At 37.0% G+C, this 17914-nt stretch overlaps 1 protein-coding gene across 1 annotated transcript in view; it reads left to right on the forward strand.

Annotated features, from left to right (window-relative positions):
• Positions 1-17914, forward strand: part of LOC110019897 — a 104778-nt gene that overhangs the window by 41516 nt on the left and 45348 nt on the right. Inside the window, exons 8-9 of the mRNA XM_020717763.1 lie at positions 10709-10835; positions 10938-11018. Coding sequence (XP_020573422.1) covers positions 10709-10835; positions 10938-11018 — 208 coding nt within the window. The remainder of the gene's footprint in view (positions 1-10708; positions 10836-10937; positions 11019-17914) is intronic.

The raw sequence follows: 17914 nt of genomic DNA on the forward strand, positions 1-17914 counted from the left end.
AAAATGAGGCGGGTCCCATTTCTAAGGTTCTAAGATAGTCAAAGGGAGATCCCTAAGGCTAGATCCTAAACCCTAAGAGGAAGACTAGACCTCGCTAAAAATGAGGTCAACAGTAGTCCACAGTAACACAACACAACTCAGGAAGTTCCTGAAATCCTAGAGCTCATGTTGCTACAGAGATAAAACAACAAAGAAATCATTTGTCAGATCAGAATAAGTTCTATATAGCTATAAGAGAACAAAATTAAACAAAAATTGTATCGACCGTAACAAGCATAAAAAAAGAAATGTGGTGTGCGGTCTCAGACAAGTAACTACACCAACCCACGTGTCTGTCACTAAACGGAGACAATGGACCTTCAAAAGAAAAAACAAAACAAAACAAAACAAAGAATTAAAAACAAATTTCAAACACGACATCATATATATTTGAAAGTTGTAATGAAACAAACGAAATTCTTAATAAAATCATAAAATCCAAATTCACAATACAACAAAATACATACGAAATAAACCTATAGTTTAATAAATAAAGAAGAGTGGCTGAATCAATACCCACAGATAGCATCTGCGATAGACTCCCTCAAAGCAGCCATCTCGGTTACACCTTCACCGCCCTAAGTTTAAAATTCATTCGACTCTAGCTCATCATCAGGTAATGAATGCCCAACCAGAAATTCTGATGGTTGTGGAGAGACATGCAGCTGATTGTCATCAGCCAAACTGAAGTCCGTGTCTGATTGAGAGAGATGTCGTCGGATGAAGTTGTGAAATGCCATATGGACACCACAATATGCACCCGTTTGGGAAATTGATACGACGATTTTGTCATCCGGGGTTGCTCGAACGACGTCGTCGATAATTGGGTAAAAAACGCGTTAGAATTCAAATTTTACAAAATTTCGACCCGCGATCGATCATTTCAAAAGGTTTATTCGAGCCTTCGACGGGTAATAGTGCAGACGAAGCGAATCGAGGCGATCGAACGCGCTGACTCTCCGAATTGCGAAGTTTGTGCGCGCGGGAGTGCGAATTGTGCAAAAGGTCACCCTAAGGCTCAGGAAGGTCCTATAGGGATTTCTTTTGAGTTTCCTCATGTTGGTTTCACCCTTCTAAATGCTAGAAGTCGATACCACACACGCGAAACCACAGGACGGGAATAGGTCGAATTACAATGAGGCGGGCACCACTTCTAAGGTTCTAATATAGTCAAAGGGAGATCCCTAAGTCTAGATCCTAAACCCTAAGAGGAAGACTAGACCTCGCTAAAAATGAGGTCAACAGTAGTCCACAGTAACACAACACAACTCAGGAAGTTCGGGAAGCTCCTGAAATCCTAGAGCTCATGTTGCTACAGAGATAAAACAACAAAGAAATCATTTGTCAGATCAGAATAAGTTCTATATAGCTATAAGAGAACAAAATTAAACTAAAATTGTATCGACTGTAACAAGCATAAAAAAAGAAATGTGGTGTGCGGTCTCAGACAAGTAACTACACCAACCCACGTGTCTGTCACTAAACGGAGACAATGGACCTTCAAAAGAAAAAAAAAACAAAACAAAACAAAGAATTAAAAACAAATTTCAAACACGACATCATATATATTTGAAAGTTGTAATGAAACAAACGAAATTCTTAATAAAATCATAAAATCCAAATTCACAATACAACAAAATACATACGAAATAAACCTATAGTTTAATAAATAAAGAAGAGTGGCTGAATCAATACCCACAGATAGCATCTGCGATAGACTCCCTCAAAGCAGCCATCTCGGTTACACCTTCACCGCCCTAAGTTTAAAATTCATTCGACTCTAGCTCATCATCAGGTAATGAATGCCCAACCAGAAATTCTGATGGTTGTGGAGAGACATGCAGCTGATTGTCATCAGCCAAACTGAAGTCCGTGTCTGATTGAGAGGGATGTCGTCGGATGAAGTTGTGAAATGCCATAATGGACACCACAATATGCACCCGTTTGGGAGATGGATACGACGACATATCACGTAGGATGACCCATTTCTTCTTCCACACCCCAAATGTTCTTTCAATTATCTCGCGTAAGGAGTAATGTTTGTTAAAAATTTCTTTTTTGTCACGGATCGTGCCACTTGCTCTCTCGAAATCAGAAATATGGTATTTGGTGTCCGGATAGGGCTTTAGGTAGCCCCCCTGCATCGGATATCTGTCATCAACCAAATAATATTTTTCTGTTATGAAAAACACTATTAATGACATATAATAATATAAGTGATAGGTTTACATAGTTAAAAAAACCTGGAGGTGGGTGAGGGAAATACTGCGTTCTATTCCTAGTTGCATAGGGAAAAAAACGACTGTTATGTGCACTCTCTTCTCATCCCGCAATTATAAATGTGAAACACATGTTGAAGTCACATACTGTCATGACATTTTGGGTAGTTGAACTACTCCGACCAATATACGTGTCCTTTTCGTTGCTGGGTAGTCTAGCATCTACATGCGTAACGTCGATTATCCCAATGCAGTTTTGTTTTCCATTGTTAGAAACTCATGACATTCTGGAGTTAATGTAACACACTAATTAAACTTACCTAGAAATATGACATGTAACGAAGATCATTAGCAATTTGTTCAGAAATAGTAGCGAACAATGGATCCTCTGACTTAATGATTTGCGACACTAAGCTCACAACTGCTTGTATACCTTTGGACAAGTATTGACTAATTGTTCTTGAAGAATGCTGAAATTGCTTCATAGCTCTTCTAACTGATTTGTTTTGTGAGAGAATGTATATTGTTATAGACAACAACTCCCTAGATGTCGTTCTAGAAGAACCTTGGAGGCCATGGTTAATAAGACATTAACTCGTGAAGGAGATCCAAAAAATGGGTGCAGTTATTCGAAAAATGTTTTTGAACCTTATCGGATGTCCAAAAAACATCTCACCCACCCATTTATCCCCAACAAAGGAGGATGTCATGTGTGACATTTGATGAGTGCTGGAGTTGTAGTACTCCAACAATAATATCGCAATAGCTGCAGCCCTTGTCATTCTTTTACGACGTTATTGTTGTGAATCCATCCTAAAAGGAGAAAGATATTATGATGAAATAAATTGTGGAGAAGTAGTAGCAGCAAAATGAAATATTATAAATATCAAGGACTACATAGCATCAAAAAAGAATTACATTTCTTGTTCTGGAGAATAAATAAAACAGTTAAAAAAGGAAAAAAAAAAGGAACCAGTGACACCAAAATATAAAACAGATTCATTATTCCACCAAAATGCTCAAATATTTAATGCGCAGTTTGGGTCGCAGCGCCATGAACATTTACCTACGGGTAGGGTCCTTAAGTTTTTTGACACTTTTTGCATGAAAGCGCATATTGACAACTACTTCTGGAATAACATCCAAAGTTCCAACACAGTCTATGATGGTCTTATCAGAGGGAGCAGGAGGTGGCGGAGCTGCAAAAGCAGCAATTAGCTGATCGAATGAGCTTTTCACAAAATTGTCATTTTCTTTCTTCCTCCTGCTAAACCTGAGCCTCTTTGATAGGGAACTGGACTCCCCCTTCTCCTTTTGGTTAATACTAGGCCCTTCTTCGTCAGCTATAACCTGCTCAGGTGGCAACTCCTCTGGTATGCCTGCAAACCCTAACTCACTTGAGTTGAATGCTTGCTTTCCCGTCGCGACAACTCCCTTAAACATTATGTCCAGTTTATCTTCAAACTTCAATTCAATTCCGCACTGCGTATATTTTTTTGTTGTCGGCATTGTCTGTAACATTGTAGGGAAGGAGGGGGGTTTAGAGGGCTTATTAGTCAAAAAAATTATGAGAATAAACCAAATGAGAGTATAATTATTACCTCTAATTTCTTAACCCACAATTCATCTGGAGCATCGATTGTTCGCTTAATGGGATCCAAACCCATCTCGGTGAATTCAAGTTTCAGCTCCTTTCAAAATTTTCACTCATTCTTTAATTGATCCCATTTGTTTTTGAATTTGAGTTGTAATTCATTCCTGTTAATTCTTTGAACCTTTTCGCAATATTTTGCCAACCTTGTTAAAATACGAGGTTGGCCTATTTTCAAGTTCAATTTCTTTAATACAGAGATTGCAAAAAATTATCGTAACTTCGTTATCCCACATAGCTGACGGACCCTCTTCAATCGTCTTAGCCATGTTGGAACTAAATGATAAATTTATAGTTAAACAACTCCTCTGGTCAGTTTGGCTCGGCTTTTTCTGCTCTGTGCGGCGGGAGGCTGCAATTTAGGAATATTTGGCATGACGTTCCACTTGCGACGACACTGAATCTGAGGGAAACATTTCATTTTTTTTGTAATTTGGATGTATTTACATATATATATTATATATATATATATATATATATATATTAAATATGTGCTTTTTTCGTGGAGGGTGAGTTACTGTTTTCTCATTTTTGTGATACATATATTTAAAAGATTCATTTTGACAAAACAGTAGATGTGATGCCATTTGTTTCAAACTTCCAATGCTATTATTATTGCGTTTACAATCCTACTTGTCAGTAGAAGTATGCTAGATAACTTGATGGAGTAGGGTGCTTTTTTCGTGCTCTAATAGCATAAAGCAAAGGCTGGTCTCTAGTAGAAAGAAAGTTTGTTTTAAAAGTCTATTAATCCATATGTTTTTTCTTTTTTTTGGTATTTTTATTAAGTGAAGATGAGTTTAGGAGAAATAATGTTGTTTCTATCATATTTTTTTGAAAAAAATTGGAGAATAATTAGTGGCTTCTTTTTTCTAGTGTTTTGGCTTTTGTTTTCTTCCAGTGGGCGGACAGTCCTTCGGATTCCACTGTAGGCGGTGATTGGGATTTGTTCTGTTTTGAAATGAATTTTTGCTTATGAAAATGAATTTTTGCTTATGAAATTGCTTATGAAATATCAAATATGTGGTTGTCACAGTTCTGTTTTAAACAGTTTTACTAAACATGACCAGAATGATAATTTTTCCAGGAGCAGTTGTCTCACAGCTGCAACAACTGTTTTCACACAGCTGCAACAAACAGACAAACAGCTTCCCCGCAGCAGCTTCTCAGGGCAGCACAACTGTAGCTGAAAAGCTGAGAAGCTGCAGCTGCGTCAAACAGAGCCTAAATGATACATTTATAGTTAAACAAATTAACGTAACATATAATATTGTGATAAGACTTGAAAAAAAATTGAAAAGACTTGAAAAAAAAAAACCTGAAAAAACTTAGATTATCTTTAGTTTCAAACAATAATAGCACATATAGATCATGAAGGCAAATACTTCAACAAAAACTTCCCATCATTGGAACCAATGAGGTCAACCAGAAATCTCAAGGACTTTTTAAAGTTCAGAACCTCACACATATAAGAAACAAGCCTTTCAGATTTTCATGGATGCCTAGGGCATAACTTCCACAAGGAAAAACAAAGGCTGCTCTTTGTTGGAATTTTGGGGAAATTTCACACACACACAGACATGTCCTTCTCAAATATTTGCCGGTTAAGAAAACTAAACACTCCCTGCCTCAATTTACCAAATTCTCACACAGGTATTGAGATTCATAATAAAATCTCCATTCTCGAGCATACATGCATACAGGCATCATGAACATTGCCATCAACAAAAGTTTAGAACTGTCAGTGTTGGCTATTCTGAAGAAAGGACACTACAAAATTTTGCTAGTCCATTTTCTAGAACACAGTATATTGTAATTTTGCAGTATCTCAAACTAAACAAACTATACATGAACAAGAAATTGTTTCAAATGAAAATACAAGAACTGGCAACATCTTTTGTTAATATGACGGTGTTGAGCTTAACACAACTATTCCACAACCCAATTTCATCAAATTTTACAACAATGATGAAAAAGACAAGCATTGGATACAATAATATAAAAACCGGTTCAAAATGTAACAACCATAATGAAATCACTAAACTGCTAACTATTTTTTAAAAAAGGATTGCTTAAAGTGTCGGTAATTTTAAAATGCACTTACTCTATCTCAAAATGAAAGAGAGAGATGCAATGAGAGAATGACTTGTGTGAGTTGATAAGAAGTGTTTGGACAGGCTTGGATTATACAGAACTAGAGTCAGAGTTCCCCTAGTACAAGCATAGAAGACAACCTGTCATTTCAAAGTGAAATACAGCTTTTCATGCTTAGTTTTAAAACACCTAAGAGCTCTGTATGTAAAAAAGAAAGTTTAGGTGTTAGATATGTAAATACATAAGAATTGTGTGCTATGTATGTAATTTTATCTTCATTTTAATGATAATGGTGAAGCAGTGAGAGAAGAAAATAATAGGTGCTTCATATTTGGTTATTGAAGTGAACTCCAGCCCCTCAATAGTAATACTCTAACAATTAAATCAGCAGAAATTGTTACAGAAAATTGGATGTCACGAGTCTGTCAAATATAAGAACAGCAAACATTGAATTTACTTACATACCATCCAATTCTTATATATTTACATTTCTATAATTTTAAAAATGGTGTTTTACTGAATAAATGGATGAGTACAACGTTATTGTACTATATATTTTGCATGGGAAGAGTTCAATAATTTAACCCATCTCCCTCAAGGAAATAAAGTGGCATTCATTTCACTGTTAATAATGACTTTCTGCTGGTGTCTTTCTGATGGCGAAATCCTGATTCAATTCGGCTTTCAATCCACCCCAATCCTCCCTCTCGTGCTCGACGACGAAGTTCTTGTATTCGACGAAGACTACGAAGGACTTGCGCTCGTCAATCTCCTTTGTGATCGTCCTCTTCTCTTTCACGCCCAACGACAAAGGGCCTCAGCCTCTTCCTGCTGCGGTTTCGTGTCTGTCGAGCTGCGGTTAGTAGGATTGCTGTGGTTTCGTCTTCCTGCTGCGGTGTCACCTTTGCCTCGTTGAGCTTCGGTTTTTCTGTCGAGCTGCGACTTCGTCTCTGCGCATTCGTCATTGTGGTTTCCTGTCTTCTGCGCAGCTTCGCCCCTACCTCTTCGACTTGTCTTTTCTGCCCTTTGCCCGACTTGCAGGGCTTCTCCTTGCTTTGATGGAGCTTCATTCTTCGGTTGAACCTGACAAAACCTCCTTTGTTCACGTGGTGGGTAATCCTCAGGGGGAGACGACGGTTGTCTTCCTCTCAAGTTATAAGGAAAATTGTGAAAGTACAGGTGACTGCTCTTTTATTAAGATGCAAGCAGGAAAAATGAGAAGACAACACTCTTTTTCTCTGAGTCAGAAATTTCAACCCTGATTGACAACAAGTATGCTATTATTGAGAAATTTCAGTGGGAACACCCACCTATGGAAGTTATCAGAAAAAATTTTGATTACCTCAAATTAATAGGAAAGTAGAAAGTGGGGCTCATGGATGGGAGATCATGGATGAGAGATATGCTTTGATTCAGTTAACCATGCCTGAAGACTACACTCGGATTTTCTCCAAAAAATATCTTAACATTACTGGCAAACCAATGAAGCTAGTCAAGTGGTCTCCTAGTTTTGACCCCAATCATGAACCTCTTACTGTACTGGTATGATTTAGTCTACCTAGTCTCAAACTGCACTTTTTTCATCATCAGGTTCTTTACTCTATAGGTGTCATACTGGGGGACCATATGAAGCTAGATATACCAACTTTCAACCTTACCAGACATTCTGTGGCCAAAATACTTGTGGAAAAAGATATTACTTTGTCTGATGTTACTGAAGTCTGGTTGGGCACAATGCATAATGGATATTGTCAATAAATCGCCATGGAGCATAGACCTCCTTATTGTTCTCATTGTAAGATGTTTGGGAATAATCTTGATAAATGTCATAAGCTTCATTCTAATTTGAAATTTAAAGATCAAATGAATAAGGATGAATCTAAGGATATATTTGTTTCACCTGGAGAGAAAACTACAACAGGACAAGATTTGGTGTCTGATTCTATTTCCCCTGTGGACCCTTCCCCTGAAAATACTGTTTCTGCGATCGATGAGAAGCTGGATGGCCCTGCTGAGCAACCTACACTTTCAAATTCTCTTGAAAAAATTATGGACTCCTACCTGCACGGACTGATAATCAGGAGAACCTTGCAACTCCCCATCTTCAGGAAGTATCAGAGGTAGAGGTGACAACTCTTACCTCACATACACTTGCGGGTACAACTGTTGGCAATCTTTCTACTGCAACACTACCACCTCATCCGAATGAGCAGCAATCTTCGGATGAGGAATGACAGGTCTACACTTCTAGGAGGAAGAAGAAGAATTGAGATATACTTTAGCTAAGGAATCTAATGGATGATACTCTGGTTACTTCGGGCAATGGTACACACCTCACCAATCTGTTAGCTTTTTACTTTCCGAGAACTAGAGACAGAGGCAGAACTAAAATGGGTCGACCTGATTGATCTTATATGTACCACCTACTTTTGGGTTTTAAGTTTCTTTTCTTTTCCTTTTGTGTGTGTTGTACCGTATGAGTTGGGTGTCTTTTTGGGTGCACTCATACAACCTATCTGTACTCTTTTCTGTTCAATAAATTTGCCTTGGGCTTTTAATAAAAAAATAATAATGACTTTCTGCTTCTTATCATTTTAAAAATGATTAAATGTGTGCTGTATTGAGCTAATACTGAAGTGCAACCCTGCTTCTGTTCAAAGAAAACCAGAAGAAACATCTACAAAGAAGTGTCATTATTAATGTGATGCAGAATATTTGGATGGTATAAGCATAAATAACCAAAATATAACTGTTACATATGTAAAAACATAAGAATTGCATGGCATACACGTAAATGCAATTTAAAAAACTCTTCTCTTGTATATTGTTTTCCACTAGCAGCACTTTTGCCCCCAAGAAAATGAAAAAAAAAAAACAAATGTAGAAAAGTCACAACCAATTCATTTTCACTTGTAACATAACTATGCTTGACATTCATGCTTCATTAATGTCAAGAAATTGCTTGGAATTTTAAAGCTAGGTTGAGGAACATGTGCTCCCAAATCTGCATGAATGTTGGATGCTGCCTAAAAAAAAAAAGAGCAGGAATAAAGTAATTGGCGAACTCAAGCACATAAATCCCAACCATAATTCCATCACCCCTAAACCATCACAGGCAACCACACTCCAAAAACTGGCATGTAGAAAACATCCCAAAGGAAATATATTTTTCAGAGCCTCAGTAACACAAATCGCACGAAGAAAGCCCAGTAACACGAAGGATCCAAAATTTCATCCCAGTAATAGCATTGCCCAACTCATCCCAGTAATAGCATTGCCCAACACACCATAATTCCATCACCCCTATACCATCACAGGCAACCACACCTAAATAAAATTTCTCTACAATTAAATAGAATTTCTAAGTTAAAACACTCTCAAGTCTTTCAATGAAGTATCTTTCAGTATTGCCCAACTATGCACAGGAACGGTGGATGTATGATGGTCAATGAGAGTAGAGATAGAAGCCATATAACAAAGATCAAAATAAAATTCACCTCATCCGACTGCCTAATCCATACATGGAAGCCGAGCTGTGCAAAACCATAAGGCATAAGAGGGATACCTGCGAAATTTCAGACGACCTGTTCACGAGCTACAGACACAAATTTCAGAGGGAATGCTTCTTGATAATACAGGCCAGATGGGAAATGGGAGAGGGTAGGGGTACACGAGATTGAGGGCCGAGACATCCCAGTAATAGCATTGCCCAACTCATCCCAGTACACGAGATTGAGGGCCGAGACAGGGGAGGTTGATCGCAGAGCTAGGGCAACGATGTGAGAACGGAGATGGGATCGAGGGGCTCAGGAGTAATTAAGTTGCGACGGAACGCGGGATAAAGGGTGCTGCTGTAAATCCTTCGTGTTATAACTTAAAATCATACGCGCGTTCCCCGACCGTCGTGACCAACGCACTAACCAAACGGCTCCGCAACGTTACGAAAACGCCGAACGCTGGGATAAGTTGCGCCAAACGGACCCCTAATTGCTTGATGTTTCAGACAAACATAAACATGCTAATCTCCATCACTATGGCTAATAGGAATCTAAGTGTACTTGTATGAAATGAAAATTAAATGTACCAATAAATCATCCTTATGTATATTTGTGATGATTTAAACTGAAAATTTGACTTGTAATACTATATTTGTGGGGGAAAATGGTTCAAATATGTCATGCATATGAACTTAAAACATATATTTCTTGCAGGACAACCTTTAAATAAGCCAAATCAGTAAAAAATATGGAGAAGACAAATACAAGAAATCAAATTTGTTCGTAGCATCTATGAACCGGTCCCATTTCAAGGCCTTTTTTATGTTCATTTTTATTAATGGATGAATTCCTTTTTAACAAATTGAATTATTCTTTTTCTTTTTTGTTCTTTTAAATAAGAATTGGTTTGGATTTGAATGTTCGTGAATATTATATGGAATTAAATTAATATTTAATTGTTTGTCTTTGTCTTCATAATGATATTTCTATTAATAGGGATTCATGACGTGTGATTGTTTCATTATCGATCGTTGAGCCATTAAATGAAAGTTATTTGTGGCCAATTTGGTGTTCTCTAAATCTAAGCTGTATGCATGAAGTTACTGCTTTTTTCCCTTCATCATATGTGACCAATCTATTACCAGTCTTTTTGTTTTTTGTTTCTCCATTACTTCGGAACATATTAAATTATTTTTCTTTGGAATTAGTGTTGTTCATACTCTTAGTCATGATTTCCGGTCAGCCACTAAAATTGTGCGCACACAATTGAGTTTACCAATTAAACCGGAGCATGCTCTTGTCAAAATCATCTATGCTGGAGTAAATGCAAGTGATGTAAGTTATCTGTCGTAGCTTCAGTGTTCCTTTGTCTTACTAGTTGATATGATTTGTTAATATAATTTCATGAAATCCTTGTATGTATTTCTTTCTTGGCAGGTAAACTACAGCTCTGGACGCTATTTTAGTGGTGATACTAAAGAAATTGCTGCACGCCTTCCCTTTGATGCGGGTTTTGAGGTTGGTAAAATTTGGGCTAAATTGTATCATTCTTAACCAATCTTCTTTCTTTCGTAATTGTTAGCAGGATTTGTGAATGGCAGTTTTCTTCAAGCCATTTTCTTAGCTTTTGGTTGATTTAAAAGATTCTTTGATAAAATTATTTTGTTGGTTAATAATATTGCTTCAGTGAATTTTCTTGTTCTCTCCATTGTCCCAGCCAGGCAGGCTTCTCTATCTGAATATTTTGATCCTACCTTCCTGAATGTATGCATATAAGTTCATCAAATGTTGATGTAGTAGTAAAAGCCTGTACAATATTTTAAATAAAATTTTGGACGGAAAAGAATAGCAGAGAACAGTTTAGTCGAAAGATAATATCCAAAAGTTCATTTATTGATGGAATAAGAATTGTTTTAAATACCACTTTTATTAGCTGCAGTGCTGCACTAAAGAGGAAATAGCATAGGCCGCAAAACTTGATGTTGACGAGCAATTTCGATTGTGAATTTTTTTATTTTTTCTGTTGGTACGACATGATTAATTAATTAGAGAATCTCAAAGTGGATGGAGCTAAACAACACATCAATAATGCAGGTGAAAACTCTTTCATTTGTTTCACATACAATTAAATCAACTAACAAACATATAATGGAATTAGTTGGGCATTGGATAATTTTATTCTACTAGATGAAAAATAAATGCAAAACCAAGTTTTATAGAAGACTCCAAACAACAATTTTGGAAGCACTGTTAAAAAATGGGGGGCATTTACGTACATGCCACATAATTATGTATTTACATATCTTACACCTAAACTTTCATATTTACATGTATAACACTTAGAACTTCAACATCACATAAAAAAGCACCAGCATTAGTAACTTTTTAAAAGTGAAATGCACCTTTTCATGCATAAGTTTAGGACATCAAAGCATTATAAGTGTTAATATCAAACTTAAGGAGTTAGATATGTTAATATATAAGAATTGTGTGGTATGTATGCAAATTTCTCAAAAAAAGTTGCTCTAATTCTCATAAACTCTTACTTAATGCATTTATAATGTAGTGATACTAATAGAAACTATCAAAATTTTCATATCTATAACAAGAAAACATCATACATAGAATAACAATAACATCTCTCTTAAGACCCATTTGGAGATTATCTGTGAAAGTAGGTACAACAAAATTGTTACGACCTGGCCATGGAGCTTGGAATTATCAAAGCGGGAACTATAAATCGGACAGAGGAGAACCATCTCACAGTTTCATTTTTCAACAAAAATTAAATCTAAAGCTCAAAAGAGCCATTTTATTTTATAAAACTCATAATTATAACAATTTATTCATATTAAAATCATTACATCTAACAAAAAATAAAACTAAACAAAGATATACATCAACTTGCGCTCCATGACGCATGTACCCACTCCCTGGGATCCATCTAGTCTAGAGCTTGTTTTTCTATGTAATGTTAACAATTAAAATTTGAGTTACAACTACTTGGTGGAAAAATGTTTCTAAATTACAATAATTTTTATTTTAATATATTTTTGTAAAAATGTAGTAAATAGTAAAAGGCTGTGCAGTAAAAGAAAATATTTTTTATTTACTTTCATTTATTTATTTTACGCTTTTCATTTTTGGGAGTAACCTTTAAACATATATACATGTTTTAAAAAATATATGTTTAACCATTTTCAACCCACTATAAAGGTAGATAATCATTTCTTATTTCCATTTTCATTTTTATTTTATTTTCGTGTATGTGTACATCATATTCCCTACCAATATCACTCAGGGTGACTCCCATATGTATGCATATATCTTATTTTGATTCTTTTTCTTGCATTTAAAATTTAAAAGAAAATCATGAACTTTTGATTTTTTTAAATAAATGCTGAAAAGAGTAAAACATATAATATTGCTTTCAAACATAAACAAAACTATTGTACAATAAAAAATTTTACCTGCTCATATGATTTAGTTAGAAGTTTGTTGTTTATTTCCTCAATTAATCTAGGCTTTTGAGTGCACAATAGCAACACATTGATTTTGATTAGCCTTTATGATATATATGTATGTATCAATTAAGTACGTTTATGAAATACCAATTAGCAATTCAATTAGATTAATTATATGTGTGGGTGTTCAAGTATTTATGTTAGATTTAAGATGAATAATTTACTATATATATATAGAAATACATTGGTATTTCTAAAGCGTACTTAATTGATCCATATTTTTAAATATTAACTACTTCATCAATTTATTTTACTAATTGTTAATATATATCACAATTAAATTAAACTAACTTTCCACATTCTAATTAGATAACATTTTTAGAATTTTCTTTAAATAAGTCTTCATACCTGAAATTCTGCTTTAGTTTTCTTACCGATTACCTTTAAACAATTATTAACAAAATTGACATCAGTTTAATATAAAGTTCATGTAATTTCATTTTATTTAAGTACAATTTAGTAATTTAAAATAATTTAGTAGCTTTCCTTGCCAACCTTCGTCTTGCCCTAAGCTATTCGAACCGAGCACATGAGGTTCGATTGAAATCTTCACAAACGTCTTCCTCCTCTTCTTTCTTCATCTTTCGCTTTGTAGAATCTTCCTACATGGCACTCGAACCCTACCCCTCCTGATCGGTTAAGGCACAGGAAGTTCACACGGCAAGAGAAGAGCTGCATGCCCATTGGTCTTCTTATTTTTGTGTAAGCACGACTGCCAAAAGTGTCAATTGCACAAGAGGAAGACTCAGATGAGCCTTTTGAGCACTCCAGGTACCCAATTGAGCTCCCCTTCTTCCTCCCTTTGCTGCTCGCGACACTCGATAGAGCAGCTCGAGCTCTATTCCCTTATGTTCAATCAAGAAATTGGAAGGAAATGACACACCAGATGAGCCGCTCGTCTCCTCCTTTCTTCTTCTTTGTCTTCCTCTGCCTCACTCTCTCTGTCTCTCTAACGGCTCTTGATATCCCTCTTGCTTCCTTTCTTCCCTTCTCTCGTTGCGTTCGAATAAGTTGAGATGATAAATAATTCTCGTTCTTTAACTCTCCCATGGGTGGTGGGCTGCTTCGAACGACACCTGCTTGCATGTGCCATGAAGAGAATTTTTTTTAAAAATTTATTTGGTTAATTAATTAATTTATTGTTATTGTTATTATTGTTATTATTTTAGCAAATTATTATTACAAAAATTGTGTAAAATGGCTATTTTTTGCAGTTGTTGTCGGTATTAGAAAATTACTTGGAAATTTGAACAGCTCTTTTATGGCTAACATATTATTGTAGATTTAGTTCTAAAAAGTTGCTTCCTGTGACAAAAAATTAAAACTAGAAAATAATAAGTATAGCGAAATATAATTGTGGTTGCTTTTTTTGAAAAGCTAAACAGTGCATAAGTTAAATTAAAGGTAAAGGTCATACCATAACTGGTAGGGAAAACAACAGAAATACAAAGACACACTTTTATTAATAAGTAAATAAGTTTACAACACAACACAACAAAAATTAGTATCACCGACATACACAACACAAGAAAGGTTGATTAGGATGGTTGGCAATGGTGGTGGCAACCAAGGAATGCTGATGGAAGCGAGGGGGAGGTGCAGAATTATAGGGACAACAAGTATGGAGGGTCGTAGGTGACCCACGATAGGTGGAGGGATGGCTGGAAGGTGCTGGACAACAATGTAAATGCAGGAGATGGAGAGGCAGAGGCTGGGAAGGGGATTAGGAGTGACCGATGGCTATGGGGAAGGACAAGGAGGACTGGATAAGCCAAAAGGGTGGAAAATACACACCATCTTGGAGTAGGATACAGATGGAGCATCACAACTTTCTCGGATATAACCCACAAAGGGGAAAAGGAACCCATATAGGAATCTGAAATCAACATACAATAAAAACTAAACCGTACAATAAAAATACAACAACCCATACTAAAAGCAGAAAAGGAAGGATAAGAGGGGCGCGGGAGGCCGCTCGTCCCATTAGGAGTCTCCCTCGGGCCGCTCGGCCTAGGATTCCCATGGACTGGTCTTCAACAGATCGGTCGGGTTCAGATGCGGGAGAACACGGAGTCCTGCATCAGTGCGGGAAGCCTTGCTCCCGCATCCCGTGTCCATGCGGGGGAAGCCCCACATCAAATGGGCTGATTGTCATACTCATGGGTTGCCTTGTTCAAAGGGCCTGGAGTTATCTGAAGTTGACCGGCGACTTGAGCATAGAGTAAATTGATGTTTTTGGTGAATGATATTTATTTTGGCAAATGAGTTCCATCAGTAGAATATTCAGAGTTTATTAATTTGGATATAGAGTGGCCAAAGAAGTAGGGCATCTAAGGTTATATCCTTGCCTCAATGATGTTCATGGGACCCATAGAATTTCAGCCTAGCTCGAGATGTATGTGGGACGTATACAACTTAAGAATGCTGATGTTTATGAGGTTTATGCTCCATTCGGATAGGAAGCACTCATGAAAATGTCATGGTGAACTTTTAAAGTTGGAATCAACTTTGCAAATAGGTGGAACTTCTATTAAAGGAAGGCTTGTTATAGGATCTTATGACTTGAATTTATAGGTAAGGTAAATCATATTGTTTGTGTGTTGATATAAATTTTTAACATGATTTCAATGAGAGGTATGGCTTGCAGCTTTCTTGGTTGTGATGCTTAATAGTGAGACTTATGATGATATTAACCTTGAATTACTTGGCAGTGTGGGAAGGTCCAGGGGTGTGGTAAGAGAGTTGTTGGAAGGAGGGGAAACTGGAGGCGGGAGCAGGAGATTCAACTCAACTAACAACAGGACAATAGCTGTACAACAACTACATCAGGTCTTCAACAAGAGTTGCAATAGATGTTTACGAGAAATCACCATCTGGATCCATTCATATTACAATCATAATAGCTGAAAAAGATCAATGATACAACACTCCGACAGAGAAAAACTAGAGAAAACAATCTCCATTGTCTAAAACGAAAGCAACCAATACCCAAATTAGTCCATAATAAATATATAAATTATTCCCAAGCAAAATAACCCAACACTAGTGCTAATTTAGGAGAAAGGAAAAGCTAAGGGGCCGACCACAACCAAAGCCAGCCAAGTCCTCGAAATACAAAAAAAAAAAAAATAATTGGCATTTAAGTTAACATAAATTTTTTCTTCCTCTAGTCATTCAATGTTCTATGTATTGTCGTTGATCTTCTTAACAATTTGATATCGAAGGAGAAACCCAAACCACAAAAGAAACTTTTATTAGTAGGGAAAAAGGGTTACAACAAACACAGATTGAAAATAACATCATCCAAACACCTCGAAAGTGTGCCCTAGGGCGGTAGGGGTTGGCTTGGTGGATAGGATGACTAGCGGGGTGACGACAATAAAGATTGAGTGTTGGGTGGCAAGTTTGGCTGCAGAACAGGGGGCTGCAGTGTTGGATGATCGGTTTGGAGGGGCTGGACAACTGGTTTGGAGGTCGGGGTGGCTTGCTAATGGGGAGGGGAAGGGAAGGTTTTGGGAAGATAAAAGGAAGGTACAAGCACCACCTCAGAGCATGATACAACCGGAGCACCACAATTTTCTCGGACACAACCCACTAAAAGGAAAAAAGACTCCACACAGGAATCTGATCAAGGCACAAAAAAAACTACTTCCCAACTCTAAGCAGAACAACTAAATACTCTTACATGAAGAAGAAAGGAAAGAAATAAAAAAGGGAACTCCCACACAAAAAGAAGGGGTGGAGATTCTAGAAATATTCAGAAAATAGCCCTAAAAATACCGCCAAACAAATAAGGCACAAAAAAGGAAGGAGGAGGCCCTAATGGCACTGATGCCTTTTTCCAAGTGTATGATCGAGACGGGAGATGCGAAAGGAAAGTTGCCTGGGCCGCTTGATCATTTCGAAGCTTGGGGACCGACCCCCATGCCAGCCGATTCAGCCGACTCTTGTTTTCCGGCATCCAGACGGAAGTTCCTGAATCTGCTTCCCACATCTATGAGGGGATGCTCCGCGTTAATCTCCCAAGGTTGGGGGAGCTTTGACCTCATTCGTCGAAGCTTCTGGTTATCGTCGATCGTTCCTGGATCCCACTGTGACAATGCTGGCTACCAAAGCATTTGAGAAGCTTTTCCAACTTGCGAGCATACCTCCCTGAAGATCCATTATGGTTGGGCATAATCTGATCTCGAGGTACACCACTTTGTAGGTTCTCCCGAACCAAATTCCGAACAAGTAAATACCCAATATGTTTTTGATTTATGACAAGTTGGGCCTCAACAAGGTTGAGGGTTTACAAGAGTTTAGTTGATGAGTGATTTTTTATTATCTTTTTAGACTTCCGATTGACTTGAAGTTTTAGAGAACTGATATTTTCTGTTGCGTTCTATTAACAAGAGCTTCACACGTATCTTCATGTGGAATACTTGGGTGGGAGCTGGAAGTGTAGCTGTCTGTGATGCTATCAGTTAGTTGTCACTAAGATTTTCCACTGAAATTTTAAAATTCGACAACTTCTAGTTTGTTTGATCTTTATGTGTCTCAACTAAGAGTTCTCTATCTTATAGGAGAGGAGGAACCACAATCTCATAAACAATTGCATGTTTTTTTTTTATCACATAGAGGAAAAATATTGGATGTATCCACAAACAAGGGAGTTCCACGGGGGAAGATTTTATTGGATGAAAGTTCTTGTTCAAACTGTTCTTCGGTGTCTATAGTGTCATTACCCAACTTTTTGATGACGCCGTGCTCGGTGAAGTAGACCACTCTTTTGGTTGTGCATTCTGCCTCAACATGTCGAAATCCATGGCACTTTCCATATTTTCTGGCAGTGACACACTTGCGGATTGATTTCGCTGGATAGTTGTCAGGGAGTTGCATGGTGCTGCA

Source organism: Phalaenopsis equestris, unplaced genomic scaffold, assembly GCF_001263595.1.
Source record: "Phalaenopsis equestris unplaced genomic scaffold, ASM126359v1 Scaffold000085, whole genome shotgun sequence".
NCBI classification, from domain to species: Eukaryota; Viridiplantae; Streptophyta; class Magnoliopsida; order Asparagales; family Orchidaceae; genus Phalaenopsis; species Phalaenopsis equestris.